General features: G+C 38.1%; 1 protein-coding gene across 1 annotated transcript in view; it reads left to right on the plus strand.

Moving 5' to 3' along the window:
• The first annotated feature begins 1911 nt into the window (after positions 1-1911).
• The window catches only part of FAM13A (family with sequence similarity 13 member A), a 254998-nt gene continuing 240704 nt past the window's right edge, over positions 1912-16205 (plus strand). The window contains exon 1 of the mRNA XM_054727491.1: positions 1912-2094. Within this exon, the coding sequence (XP_054583466.1) occupies positions 1938-2094 (157 nt within the window). The 5' untranslated portion in view covers positions 1912-1937. The remainder of the gene's footprint in view (positions 2095-16205) is intronic.

Consider the following 16205-nt stretch of genomic DNA (forward strand, 5'->3'; position numbering starts at 1 on the left):
GAATATTGTAACCTTTTATTTGTTTAATTTTCACAAGGATAATCTGGCTTTCAAATATGACCTCTTAAAACATGCAGATATTTCAAGGAAAGTTGGTCTGATCCTTCAGAGTATAAGACTCAAAATCAAATTGAGATTGCAGGGAGCCAACTCAAAATCAGGGTTGTAGAATTAACTTTGTGTAATGGTCTTGGGTCATATACAGCATTTATCGTACTATCTATACTAATAATAGAGGAATATGCAAATTGTCCAGGATGCCATCACAGTAACAGTAATGACCAGCAGGCTGCTTGGGGCAACCAGGCCAGCAGGGGTGTTAGTGAGGGATGACCAAATGACTGAACAAGCAGGCTACGTGGGGTAACCGGGCCAGCAGGGGGGGGGGGGGTGGGGGGAAGTTGGGGGCGACCAAGATGGCAGAGGAGGGCAGTTGGGGGCGACCAGGCCGGCAGGGGGCGGAGTTGGGAGTGACCAGGCCAGCAGGGGCGGGGGCAGTTAGTGGCGATCAGGTCGGCAGGCAGAGGCAGTTAGGGGTGATCAGGTCGGCAGGCAGAGGCGGTTAGAGGTGATCAGGCTGGCAGGCAGGTGAGCAGTTAGGAGCCAGTAGTCCCAGATTGTGAGAGTGATGTCCGACTGCCGGATGTCCTACTGGCAGTCAGACATCCCCAGAGGGGTCCCAGATTGAAGAGGGTGCAGGCTGGGCTGAGGGGATCCCTCTTCCCCCATGCACAAATTTCGTGCACCAGGCCTCTAGTGTTATTATAATTATACACCAACTACCCTATATCATTAATGCAAATCTAAATTAGGGAGAGGAACATGGACTTAGAATAGGATGGAACTCTTACTAGTTCTGTGACTTTTACCAAATTACTTAACACTCTGATCTTTGCTTCCTCAACTCTAAAATGGAAGTAATATTTCTACTTTTAGAATGTCACAGCTACATAATCTTGCCCTTGTAATACTTTCATTAATTGCTACATTTATTCTTAAAAAGTGAGTTTCCTCCAACCTGCTATCTGTCCCCAAATAAAATTGTTTTCATTTTGCCATCTTTCTTTTCAGTATGTAGACTTATAGATGCACATGCTTTTAAAAGATCACTTAGTTATATTAAACCATGTTAACATTTATCTCTTATGACACTTCCTTGGGGGACAAATTTCTACTAAAAGGAAAAAAATACATTTATATGAATTTTTTTGTTGTGTTGGCAACTTGAATTAATTGAATGTAAATTGCATTTTATATTTATAATATGAACAGTCTTGTTGGAATTTTAAAATTGTGACTACCTAAAATTATGCTGTTTCAGAGATGTGGCATTTTGAACCTCAAAGAGAATTGTGTTGATTTTATATGACAAAATATTGCTGAGATCTTCACAGGTATAATCAAGTCAGAGAAATAAATGTTTACTCCACATTTTTATATACATATCTATTCTAACTTTGCAAATTAAAGCTGCCTTAAATGACATCTAGATAAATTTTTATCTTTAGAAACCTTCTATTGTTTCAGGATCTGCATGAAGTTTCAATGTTCGTACAAATGTTTTATTTGCCTTTTAACCAGTCACAACCCTGGGTTACTGTAGTAATATATCTTAGATACTGCACTGTATTGCTCCCTCCCTTAGCTACAGTTACGTTGTGGCTTTAGGTTTCTCATTATTTTTCACTCCTTTTAACCGTGACGTCAGTGGTAACACTGAGCCATTTGTAACACTGAGCAACACATGAGAGATGTTAGAGATTTTGAGTTGGAGTAAAAATAAGTGAAGACTACTGCTATCTGTTTTCAAACGCTTACATTTTAATTCAGGTGTGTGTGTTGTAACCATGCAACCTCCTGTGGTAAAAATGACTGACTGCTCTTTTTTCTTACGCTCTTTTAAGCAAAGTAAAGCCACAGTTCGCCTGAAAGAAGACATGAAAAAGATAGTGGCAGTGCCACTAAGTGAGCAGAAGAATTCTACCTATAAAAAGTTATTTGGCGTCAGTCTCCAAGACCTTCAACAGCAGGGACTCACGGAGAATGGCATTCCAGCTGTAGTGGGGAATATCGTGGAGTACTTGACAAAGAATGGTAAGTCAAGTCTTGTTTTAACTATGGCTTCCACAGTTCTCACATACAACATTAAGTAATTACTATGTGCAATCACTTTAATTATTGAGGTTTCCAGTTTGGAATTATTTCTAGTTTTAAGTGCTGAAATACACTGTTCTGATACTAATAGTTCAGTAGACAGTGAATACATTTTAAAGGAAGAGAGAACTCTTTTTGGTTTCTCTCAGCTGAGGTCAATCATGAATTCATTGGATACCTTGATTGCCTCCCTAAGCTCAGTGGAAATAGCAAAAAAATAAATAAAAATAGTATGTGTAGCCTATTATGGGGTGTTAATTACTTTTGAAGTGATAAAATTAAGCATGTAAAAACCATTGAAGATTAACGTAGTACAATGCATGATAAAAAGATAAATTATATCTCTTCATTTTTGAGAGGTATATTGCCTTATAGTTATAATTTTATTTAAAACCTGGATAATTTGAAAAAAAATTACTTCGTATTCTCTACATTCATGCTTTCAATCTACAGCAGTATGATAAGAGAATGGCAAACTATATAATAAATAGCAATACACTCTAAAAGATTTGGGAGGGAAATATTCCAAGGGAGAACTTGGAATTTTCATCATTTTCTATACTGAAAAAGCCTTTCTGTACTAAAACAAGATGAATTACAAAATAGAGTGTAAAGTTTGTGAGGAGTCTTAAAAGTTAAACTTGAAAGTTCAAAGAAATTCTGTACTTTTGCAATTTGCTTCAGCCCCCATATCTTCCCATGATTACAAAGCCACTCCCCCTGCAAAGAAGAATCCTTCATTGCAAATGTTTGAGAAGCACTTTGCATTTGTTCCTCTAAAGAACATGTATCAACTTCTGATAAGGACAGTTCAGACCTCAGCAGGCCAGGTATTTGTGTTAATTAAAAAACAGCTATTTGCTCTGGTAGTTACTAGGTTTGTAGATGACAGAATGATATTTTGTTCTGAAAACTAAAGAGCCAATCTTGCATTTTTACCTTGTAGAAGTTATCTCCTTATATTTAGGAGAAGATAAACTGTAGAAGGGTAAGATTCTTATAGAACAACTCTGGAGTTAAGTCCTTTAAAAAGTTAGACACAAAAGGTTTATAAGCAAAATGGCAGAAAGCCCTAGCTGGTTTGGCTCAGTAGATAGAGCATCGGCCTGCGGACTAAAAGGTCCCGGGTTCGATTCCGGTCAAGGGCACATTGTCCAGTTGCAGTCTCAATCCCCAGTAGGAGGCATGTAGGAGGTAGCCAATCCATGATTCTCTCTCATCATTAACATTTCTCTCCCTTCCTCTCTGAAATCAATAAAAATACATTTTTTAAAATAGCGGAAAGGATGGAACTGGAGAGCATTATGCTAAGTGAAATGAGCCAGTCAGAGAAAGATAAATATCACATGATCTCACTCATATGTGGGATATAATAATCAACATAATTTGATGAACAAAAATAGATCCAGATACAAATGGCACGGGAGGTTGCAAGGGGTGGTTAGAGAGCAACCAAAGAGGGGGCTTGCCCAGGGTGGGAATGGCTGGGGGGGAGGGGGTCAATAGGGGGAAAAGGAGACATATGTAAAACTTTAGATAATAAAAAAAAAATTCATTAAAAAAAAAAAGGCAGAAAGATAGTACCTGAACCAACAAGAGCTTTAATGTTATTAATATCAGATGTTTATTAAGTTAGAGGTTTGTTAGAACTCATTTACATACTCAGCATCAAGTAAAACTGGATCAAACTGATTTAGATACAAGTAGTCCTCCAGATAATTAATTTAATCTGTTGAAGAATACAGAATCCTATTCCTATTTATTTGGAGGCCAAAGTGTGACCAACTGAAATATTTTGGTTTTGTCATAATCAGTGTTCTGATCTTTTTCCTAACAATGATTGGATAATAGCTGTTTGAAGTTAGGGTTATGTAAAATCATGTTACATTTGTAATCTACACTAGTAAAAGAGTAAGATGCAAATCGACCATACCTTCGTGATGCCCATCAGCCAATCAGGAGTGTGTATGCAAATTAACCCAACAAAGATGGTGGGTTAATTTGCATATGCAGGTGCCAAGCGGCCGGGGGCAGGGCGGGACACTTGTGTCATCACCATGGTGACGATGCAGGCGTTCCGCACTGCCCCAGCTGCTCCAGACCTCTGGGCAGCGTGGGAAGGCAGAAAGGCAGAAAGGCAGCTCCAGCCAGAGCGAAGGCAGTGCCAGCAGCCAGGGTAAGGAAGGCCCATTCTTGCACGAATCTTCATGCATTGGGCCTCTGTTATTAAATAATTATTGAATAGTTAATATACTTACATGGTTCAAAATACAGGAAGATATACAGTAAAAAGTCTCTCCCTCTAAACCCTGTCCCCTGGTCATTCATTTTCACTCCCAGAAACAATATGCTCCTCCAAGAAACTAGACTAGTTTCTGATATGTTATGGCAAACATATCTGATTAATATATGTTTATGTTGTTTTGTCCATTTAACATAAATATAAGACAACATGCACACTGTTATGAATCTTTTTAAAAATTACTTAATAATACTTTGGAGATTGTTTCATATTGCATAAAGAGCTTTACGTCCATTTCTTCTAGGTTGACCAGTTTTTGGAACAGAATTTTTCATAGTAATTTTTTTTGTTGTTGTTGTTACAATCCTTTGTATTTCTGTGGGGTCAGTTGTTATTTTGCCTCTTTCATTTCTGATTTTGTTTATTTGGGTCCTCTCTCTTTGCTTCTTGGTGAGCCTGGCTAGAGGTTCATCAATCTTGTTTATTCTTTCAAAGAACCACCTCTTGGTTTCATTGATCTTTTGTATTGTTTTTTTTTTGGTCTCTATTTCATTTATTTCTGCTCTGATCTTTATTATTTACTTCCTTCTGCTCACTCTGGGCTTTTCTTGTTGCTCTCTTTCTGATTCTTTAAGTTGTAGAGTTAGATAATTTATTACCTTTTTTTTGTTGTTGTTGAGGTAGGCCTGCAATGCTATGAACTTCCCTCTCAGGACTGCTTTCACTGTGCTCCATAGATTTTGGATAGTTGTGTTTTCATTGTAATTGCTTTTAATTTCCTCTTTGATCTCTTTGGTAATAGCATGCTATTTAACCTCCAAGTGTTTGAATTTTTTTAATTGTTTTTATTGTAGTTGATTTCTAATATTATACCATTGTGATCTGAGAAGATGCTTGATATGATTTCAATCATCTTGAATTTAAAGAGACTCTGCCTGTGTTCCAATATGTGGTCTATCTTTGAGAATGTCCCATGTGCACTTGAGAATAATGTATATTCTGTAGCTTTGGGGTGAAATGTTCTGCAGATGTCGACTCAGTCCATCCTATGTAGTGAGTCATTTAGGATTGCTATTTCTTTCCTGATTTTTTTGTCTAGAGGATTTTTCCAGTGATGTCAGTAGCCATTTTTATTCTTTATGCCTGTGTTCCCTCTTGCCTTTCTATTTCTTCTTTTTATAATAGTCCCTTTAGCACTTCTTACATTGCTGGCTTGGTAGTAATAAACTCCCTTAGCCTTTTTTTTTTTTTTTTTTTTTGTCTGCAAAGCTCCTGATTGCCCCTTCAATTTTGAATGATAGCCTTGCTGAATAGAGTATTCTTGGATTCAGTCCCTTGCTTTGCATCACTTTGTTTTTATTTGTTTTGTATTTTTCTTTTGAATTTTATTTTATTGTTTAAAGTGTTACACATAGTAGTACATATATCTCCCTTTTTTTTTTCTCCATTGACCTTCCCCCAGGCTCCCCTAACCCCTGTCACATGCCCTCATCCCATCCCCCTTCCTGCCCCCCGTGTCTCGTGTCCATTGGTTGTGCTTATATGCATGCATACAAGTCCTTCGTTAGGTCTCTTCCCCCCTCCCCCCCCCGGCCCCAACACTCCACAGCCTTTCCGCTGTAATTTGTTTGATGCTTTACTGCCTATGTATCTATCTTTTTGTTCATCAGATTATAATGTTCTTTATTTTCCATAAATGAGTGAGATCATGTGTGATGTCATTTTAAGTTCTTAAAGTGTAGGATTCTGCACTCACCACCAGATGTCAGAATATGCTTACATATTGTTATACTGCTTTCTGGGCCAAAGTGTTCCAATTAGGCAAATTCTGACTTCTGGCATGTTTAGTTTCTAATGATGATATGTTCACACTATTTTGTAATAAATATTCAATTGTACAAAAATGTAGTTGTCAGTGGTGTAGATGTTAATTAGGTTGTATGATCATTATTAAATTGATGTTCCATGATGCTTAATCCATATCTCCTGAAATCAAATCTAACAAAATTTCAGAAATGTATGAGAATAACACCACTAAGCCTTCTAGATATCTCCTTCTTCTGAACGTTTCAGTTGTAATTATCATTTCATAAAAATTTATAGAGTAGGAAAATTTAGAGATTATTTAGTCTGGTAAACCTCATATGAGCATTAGATATAAGTTCAAAAGGGTTTTTTTAAAAAAAAAACTGTTTTGTCCATTCCCCTCCCACTCCCTTCTTCCAGAGTGGATATAGCCATGACCAGGGGTAAACTTCTCCTGCTTGAAAATTATTAAGTATTCTAAAAGTTGTTTGGGTTAGAGATGTTCCTGAGGGACAAGTTGTGCAGATAAATAGAGACAGAAACGAATGGTTGAGAAGCATTTTAACTTAGATTCCTTCCATTTATAACTTATCTCCACTGGTAAGGTCTAGTGGGATCAGGAACCTTGAAAACCAAAGCCAGTTCTTGGAACTGGTGGTTATTTTGGAATAACTGGGAGTATATTTATCTGAGGGAAGGGTCACAAAAGCTTGTTGGAAGAGAAAACCTAAGGTCTGTGAAATCTGACCCAGGGGGCATTCGCTAAGCCAAAAATAAGCTCAGGAGCTGGGTAGATACAGGACTATGAGAAAGAAAAAACACTACCATTATCTTTATGGAATTTAAAGTCTAGGGAGATGTTTATATTTTTGTATTTAATATAAAATACAAGGACTATGATGCAGAATTCTAAATTTTCAGGATTTGGGCCTTGACCAGGAATTGGATTCTCCTTTATTGAATGCTCTGCTTGGTGCCAGTATACATTTCTGTGTTACAGATGAAGCTTTGTGGAGTAGAGGAAACAAATCTGGGATGCTTTAAAAATGACATGCTAAAGTCTTCCAATAGTAACTGATATTTTGCAGCATTAACTAATATGATATGCCATTCCTTTTGTCTGATACTGAATAATAGATTATCCCCAAACATAGTAGAGTAAAACAACAATGTTTATTTCCTCATGGGAATAAACATTGGTCAGGAATTCCAGCACAGCTGTTTCTTTTGTCTTAGGGTCTCTTCTAAGGCTGCATTTGTGATGTTGGCTGAAGCTACAGGCCTATCAGGACTTGACTGGGGAAATGTTCACTTCCAAGTTCATTTACATGGCTGTTGGCAAGATTTAGTTCCTTGTGGGTTGTAGACCTGAGGTTTTCAGGTCCTTCTTGCTGGCTGTTGTCCAGAAACTGCCCTCAGTTCCTTGCCACGTGGACCTCTCCATATGGCAGCTAACAAAATAAATAGCAGCAATTCATCAGAGTGAGCAAGTAAGAAGAGCCAGAGAGAGAGAGAGGAAACACAAGCAAGCAAGATGGACTCTGCAAGTCTTTTATAACCTAAATTCAGAAATGAGATTAGAACCCAATCACATTGCTTTGCTACATTGAATTGGTTAAAAGCAAATTACTAGGTCCAGCCCACACTCAAGGGGAGGAGATTACACATGGATATGGATAACAAGTGGTGGGGATCATTGGGGCCATTTGAGAAGCTGCCTACCACACAGAGTGACTGGTATCTCCTCTGATTATGCCCTGGCCATACTGGTTGTTAAGTATCTTTAACATCATCTCTGGTTTCACAAATTTTTGTCAAACTTGGAGCTAAACTTTATGTCATCTTTTGATATTTACGTTCTTCAGAGCAAAATAATATGTATGTAAATACAAAAATATAAACATCTCCCTAGACTTTAAATTCCATAAAGATAATGGTAGTGTTTTTTCTTTCTCAGAATTGATTTCTTTAGTACCTAACCTAGTGCAAAGTACTCATTAATATTTGTTGACATAAAGAGTTCAGAAAATGTGTTATCAAACTACAAAGAAATTAGCATCCTTTTTCTCCCCTCCCCTTCTCTCCCCTCCATTGTGTTTTGTTTTGTATTTTTGTAACACAAAGGGAGAAAGGCAAAGGAAAAAGACCCAACCACATCCCACAACAACTTCTGAGGTTCATGTGGAATTGTTTTTAAAAGACAATTTGAGGTCTGTTTCAGGAAAACTAAGTGCAAAGACCTTAAAATGAAAACCTCCCATCTGTTTGTCACAAAGGGGTCCAACAAGAGATATAAAACAAACCAGTTTGGAAAATGTCCCTTTAACACAAGGGGGCAAGCTCTAAAGATCCTTTTTCTTTAGAAAAAGTAAGACAGAAAAAAATTTATTGGAGGCGGGGAAGATGGCGGCTGGCAGGACAGCAGTGAGGAAGAGAATATGAGTGAGTGAGGGAGCAAAAGAGGAGTGTGTGGATGTGTGCTGTGTGTGTGTGTGTGTGTGTGTGTGTGTGTGTGTGTGTGTGTGTGACAGCTAGGTCCTGCAGGACTTTTGGGGGCTGGCGGACCGGGATCTCCTAAATGGAGAGCCCCTGATACAGCTGAAATAACACCCTGGGGGGCCAGCTCTGACAGAAACGATGCCATCTTGAAGAGGCCCAGCCTCACTACCACCCAGACTGGCCTCAGACACCACCCCAGACCCTACAGGGACTCTGACCAAAGACCTGCTACCTCAGGTGCAGATCCACAGACACCAGGATTCCAGCCTCCCTGGACATGGGCTCCTATGAGTCCCAGAGTGTGTCCCCCACCCGCCAGACCACTGTGTAGTTCCTGGGCACTGTGTGTCCCACTGGCCAGACTCAGACTATGCTCACTGCCTGCCAAGCCTGCAACGCTGGCCCCAGGCACTGCGCGTCTTGGTGCCTGGACCCGTCTGTGAGAGCAAAGATGGGGACATAAAGAAACAGCCCCCAAATGAAAGGAGTCGTGAGAAAATGAACTAAATGAAACAGAGGCATGTAATATGTCAGAAAAAGAATTCAGAGTAAGTTCCTAAACAGGCTGGATGAGAAAACCAATAACATGTAAGAATCAAGAGGAAATAAAAAGCAATACAGCTACAATAAAACCATGATGGAAGGTTTAAACAGTAGACTACAAGAAGCAAAGTACCAAATTAGCGAATTAGAAGATAGGGCAGAAAAACACCCAATCTAAGCAGCAATTGGAGAAAAAAAATTAGAAAGCAGGAGGAGAGCCTAAGGGAGCTTTGGGACAACATGAAACAAAGTAACATATGGATAATGTGGGTGTCAGAATGACAAGAAGAGGAGCAAGGATTAGAAAGCCTATTTGAAGAAATAATGACAGAAAACTTCCCTGATCTGGGGAAGAAAAGTCACACAAGCACAGAGTCCCAAACAAGATGAACCCACAAGGACACACACACATCTTAATTACAATGGCAAACATTAACGACAGAGAATCTTAAAGGCTGCAAGAGAGAAACAGAGAGTTATTACAAAGGCTCTCCCATTAGATTATCAAATGATTTCTCAACAGAAACACACCAGGCCAGAAGGGAATGGAATGAAGTATTCAAAGTGATGCAAGGCAAGGGACTGAATTCAAGAATACTCTATCCAGCAAGGCTATCATTCAAAATTGAAGGGGAAATCAGGAGCTTCTCAGACAAAAAAAAAAAAGGGCTAAGGGAGTTTATCACTACCAATCCAGCAATGCAAGAAATGTTAAAGGGACTGTTGTAAGAAGAAGAAATAGAAAGGCAAGAAGGAACACAGGCATAATGAATAAAAATGGCTACAAACAAGTAGCTATCAATAATAACCTTAAATGTAAATGGACTAAATGCTCCAATCAAAAGACATAGAGTGGTTGAATGGCCCATATATATGCTGTCTACAAGAGACCCACCTCAGAACAAGGGACTCACACAGACTAAAAGTGAAGGGATGGAAAAATATTTTCCAGGCAAATGGAAATGATAAAAAGTTGGGTAGCAATACTCATATCTGACAAAATAGACCACAAAGTGAAGGCCATAACAAAAAATAAGGAAGGCCACTTCATAATACTAAAGGGATTGATACAACAAGAGGATATAACTCTGGTAAACATATAGGCACCCAAAGCAGGAGCACCCAAATACATAAAAAAACTTCAGGATGATATCAAGGGAAAGATCAACAGCAATACAATCATAGAAGGGGATTTTGTAGACAAAAAATCAGCAAAGAAACAGCAATCCTAATTGACTCACTGGCTCAGATGGACTTAATGGGCATTTGCAAAACATCTCACCCCAAAGCTATAGAATATACATTCTTCTCAAGTATACATGGGACATTCTCAAAGTTAGACCACATATTGGAACACAGGCAAAGTCTCTCCAAATTCAAGAATATTGAAATCATATTAAGCAATTCTCAGATCATAACGACATAATATTAGTAATCAACTACAATGAAAACAAACAAATTCAAACACTTGGAGGCTAAAGAGCATGCTGGTAAACAATGATTGGGTTACCAAAAGAGATCAGAGAATAAATTTAAAACATCTTGGAAACAAATGACAATAAAAACACAAGAATCTAAAATCTATGGGACGCAGTGAAAGCAGTCCTGAGAGGGAAGTTCATAGCATTACAGGCCACCCTTAAAAAACAAGCAAAACAACAGCAACAAAAACACAAGAAAAACTTGTAATAAATTATATAACTTTACAACTCAAAGAATTAGAGAGCAGCAAGAAAAGCCCATAGTGAGCAGAAGGAAGGAAATAATAAAGATCAAAGCAGAAATAAATGACAGAGAGACCCCCCCCCCCAAAAAAAAAAATACAAAAGATCAATGAAACCAAGAGCTTATTCTTTGAAAGGATAAATAAGATTGATGAACCTCTAACCAGGCTCACCAAGAAGCAAAGAGAGAGGATCCAAATAAAATCAGAAATGAAAGAGTCGAAATAACAACAGACCCCACAGAAATACAAAGGATTTTAAAAAAAAAAATACTATGAACAACTTTATTCCAACAAACTGGTCAACCTAAAAGAAAGGGACATATTCCTAGAAAAATATGACCTTCCAAAACTCAATCTGTAAAAATAAAAATAAAAAATCTGAATAGGCTGATAACTATGGAGGAAATTGAATCAGTAATCAAAAAACTTCCAGCAAACAAAAGCCCTGGGCAAGACTGCTTCACAGGGGAGTTTTACCAAACATTCAAAGAAGAACTAAAACCTATCTTCCTCAGACTATTCCAAAATATTCAAGAGGAAGGAACATTTCCAAGCTCTTTCTGTGAAGCCAGCATTACCTTAATCCCAAAACCAGATAAAGATACCACAAAGAAAGAGAATTACAGGCCAATATCTCTGATGAATATAGAAGCTAAAATCCTCAACAAAATCCTAGCAAATTGGATCAAGCATTACATTAGAGAGATCATACACCATTACCAAGTGGGATTTATTCCGGGATACAAGGATGTTACAATATCTGCAAATTAATAAATGTAATAAACTCAGAGATAAATAAACTCAGAGATAAAAATCACAGTCATATCAATTGATGCAAAAAAGCATTTGACAAAATCCAACACCCTTTCTTGTTAAAAACTCGAAGCAAAGTGGGAATAGAGGGAGCATATCCCAACATAATAAAAGCCTTATATGACAAACATACAGCCAACATCATATTCAATGGGCAAAGAGGGATGCCCATTATCACCACTACTGTTCGACATAGTACTGGAAGTGCTAGCCATAGCAATTAGAAAAGAAGAAGAAATAAAAGGCAACCAAGTTGGAAAAGAAGAAGTAAAATTGTCATTATTTGCAGATTACATGATACAAAGAAAACCCTAAAGACTCCATCAAAACACTATTAGAGTTAATAAATGAATTTGGCAATGTAGCAGGATACACAATTAACACCCAAAAACCTATGGCTTTTTTACACACCAATAATGAATTCACAGAAAGAGAAGCAAAAACAATCCCATTTACCATTGCACCAAAAAAAAATAAATAAATAAATAAGTTACCTAGGAATAAACTTAACTAAGAAGGTAAAAGATCTGTCCTCAGAAAACTACAGGACATTGAAAAAAGAGATAGAGGAAGACATAAAGAAATGGAAGAATATACCATGTTCATGGATTGATAGAATCAATATCATTAAAATGATCATACTACCCAAAGCAATCTATAGATTTAATGCAATCCCCATTAAGTTACCAAATGGCATATTTCACAGACCTAGAACAAACTCTCCAAAAATTCGTATAAAATTAAAAAGACCCCGAATAGCTGCAGCAATCTTGAGAAAGAAGAACAAAGTTGGAGAGATCACAATACCGGATATCATACTATACCACAAAGCCACTGTCCTCAAAACTGCCTGGTACTGGAACAAGAACAGACATATAGACCAATGCAACAGAACAGAGAACCCAGAAATCGACCCAAGTCATTATGCTCAATTAATATTTGACAAAGGAGGCAAGAGCATACAATGGAGTCAAGACAGTCTCTTTAATAAATGGTGTTTGAAAAATTGGACCATTACATGCAAAAGAAATGAAGCTAGACCACCAATTTACATCATACAAAAAAAATAAACTCAAAATGGATAAAGGACTTAAACATAAGGGAAACCATAAAAATCTTAGAGGAAGCCACAGGCAGCAAAATATCAGACATATGTCTTAGCAATATCTTCACTGATACAGCTCCTAGGACAATGGGAATTAAGGAGTAAATGAACAAATGGGACTACATCAAAATAAAAAGCTTCTGCACAGCAAAGAAAGCATCAACAAAACAACAAGAAAGCCCACTGCATGGGAGAACATATATGCCAATATTATTTCTGACAAGGGTTTAATCTCCACAATTTATTGGGAAGTCATACAACTTAACAAAAGGAAGATAAACAACCCAATCAAAAAATGGGCAAGGATTTAAATAGACCCTTCCCCAAAGTGGACATACAGAAGGCCAAGAGACAGATGAAAACATGCTCAAAGTCACTAATCATCTGAGAGATGCAAATCAAAATAACAATGAGGTACCATCTCACACCTGTCAGAATGGCAATCATCAACAAATCTACAAACGACAAGTGCTGGAGAGGATGCGGAGAAAAAGGAACCCTCCTGCACTGCTGGTGGGAATGCAGACTGGTGCAGCCACTTTGGGAAACAGCATGGAGTTTCCTCAAAAAATTAAAAATGGAACTCCCATTTGACCCAGTAATCCCACTTCTAGGAATATACCCCAAGAAAATAGAAACACCAATCAGAAAGGATATATGCACCCCTATGTTCATAGCAGCACAATTTATAATAGCTACAATTTGGAAACAGCCTAAGTGCCCATCAGCAGATGAGTGGATTAGAAGACTATGGTACCTCTACACAATGTGATACTATGCTGCTGTAAAAAAAGAAGGAACTCTTACCATTTGCAACAGCATGGATGGACCCGGAGAGCATTATGCTAAGCGAAATAAGCCAGTCGGAGAAAGATAAATATCACATGATCTCACTCATTTGTGGAATATTGTGAACAACATAAACTGATGAACAAAAATAGATCCAGAGACAGAGAAGCATAGGACTGACTGTCAAGCCTCAGTGGGAAGGCACAGAAGGGGGGGCGGGTAAGAGATCAACCAAAGGACTTGTATGCATCCATATAAGCATTACCAGTGGACACAGACACTAGGGGGGTGAGGACATGTGATGGGAAATGGGGGTTGCCAGGGAGATGTCAATGGAAAAAAGGAGACATATGTAATAATTTAATCAAGAAAGAATTTATTAAAATACATAAGTAAATAAAAAATATTATAATAGCTATGTAAGGGCCAGTGGGGTATTTGAAATATCACGGGGATTACTCTGTAAAGTATATGATTGTCTAACCACTATGTGGTACACCTGAAACTAATACAGAATAATATTGAATGTGAAGAATAATTGGGAAAAAAAAGGAAAATTGTATATGTTTTTCATCACAATAAAAAAATTTTAAGATAAATGATCCAATAAAAAAATGGGCAACAGATGTATATAGAATCTTTTCGAAAGAAGACAGAAGGAAGGCCAAGAGACTCATGAAAACATGCTCAAAGTCACTAATTACCCGAGAGATGCAAATCAAAACGACAGTGCGGTACTATCTCACACCTGTCAGAATGACTGTCATCAACAAATCAACAAAGACAAGTGTTGGCGAGGATGCGGAGAAAAAGGAACCCTCGTACACTGCTGGTGGGAATGCAGACTGGTGCAGCCACTGTGGAGAACAGTATGGAGTTTCCTCAAAAAACTGAAAATGGAACTCCCATTTGACCCAGTAATCCCACTCCTGGGAATATATCCTAAGAAACTAGAAACACCAATCAGAAAGGATATATGCACCCCTATGTTCATAGCAGCATAATTTACAATAGCTAAGATTTGGAAACAGCCTAGGTGCCCGTCAGCAGATGACTGGATCACAATGGGATACTATGCTGCCATAAAAAAGAAGGAATTCTTACCATTTGCAGCAACCTGGATGGAACTGGAGAGCATTATGCTAAGTGAAATAAGCCAGTCAATGAGAGAAAAATACCACATAATCTCACTCATTTATGGATAATAAAGAACATTATAAACTGTTGAACAAAAAGGTAGATACAGAGACAGTAAAGCATCAAACAGACTGTCAAATTACAGGGGGAAGGTTAGGGAGAGGTGGGGGAGATAAGAGATCAACCGAAGGACTTGTATGCATGCATATAAGCATAACCAATGGATGCAAAACACTGGGGGATGAGGGCATGTATGGGAGTGGGGTGGGGGGGGGGGGCAATGGTAAGATATGTACACATATAATACCTTAATAAAAAAATGGAGAAAAAAAAAAGCTAAAAAAATTTTTTTAATTATCAAGCCCAGCTGGTGTGACTCAGAGATTGAGTGTCAGCCTTTGAACCCGGAGGTCACAGTTCAGTTCCAGGTCAGGGCACATGCTGAAGTTGCAGACTCGACCCCTAGTGTGGGGACGTGCAGAAGGCTGCTGGTGGATGATTCTCTCTCATGACTCATGTTTCTATCTCCCTCTCTCCTTCTCTGAAATCAATAAAATATATTTTAACAACAACAACAAAAAAGAGCAAGACAATTTAGCAGGTAAGAGAAAGAAGTAAGGGCTGATATAAACAAGCCCTTCCATTTTAATAATTCTAATAGGACTCAATTCTATGTCATTGCTAAAGTTCACGATTGGGTTCTCAAAGAAGAGTGGCAAGTTAAGTCCTTGGGTTACTCTTTCTTAGAATGATTGTTTCTGACATTTCTCACATACCTTCATGGTCTGGCTCACTTGCTTATGTGGTGTGTCATCTCCTCAAACACAGTACACTGAGCTGAAAGTCATTATCTTCTGCCTAAACTACCCATCACCCTTTACAAACTTCGCCTTATTCTTGACAGTGCTTTTTTTCCTGGATTTCTTGTTTTCAAACCTTACCTTTCAACTCTTACTCTTCCTTTACTTCCCTTTTGTACTAAGTTACCAAATCACCTTTATACGCTTTTTTTCACTTCCTTCCCACCTTAAGTTCTGTCCGATTGCCTGACAGTTGAATATAGTTTCCAGAAGGCAAGTTCTCTGCCCTCTGCTTTCCTTACTTGTTAGCTAGGAGGTCTTTCTTAAACCTTGATTGTATTGGGTTCCCCTCTTGTGCTCCCCCATCCCCCACTTGAAAATGTGCTCCAATGATAAAGTCTGCAGTCTTGAACTTGGCATTCATGGCCCTATCCCATTTCTTCCATTTATTACCCCATCACTGTTTGACCTAAACATTCCACATTTTTATCTGCCTACCTTTCTTTATTCTGTCCTGACTCTGCTTCTTAATTCATATAGTTGTTCTTTTTGTGAGGGATAAGTCAAGGTTTTGTGTGTTCTGTTGCTTAA

The sequence above is a fragment of the Eptesicus fuscus genome, chromosome 2 (genome assembly GCF_027574615.1).
Source record: "Eptesicus fuscus isolate TK198812 chromosome 2, DD_ASM_mEF_20220401, whole genome shotgun sequence".
NCBI classification, from domain to species: domain Eukaryota; kingdom Metazoa; phylum Chordata; class Mammalia; order Chiroptera; family Vespertilionidae; genus Eptesicus; species Eptesicus fuscus.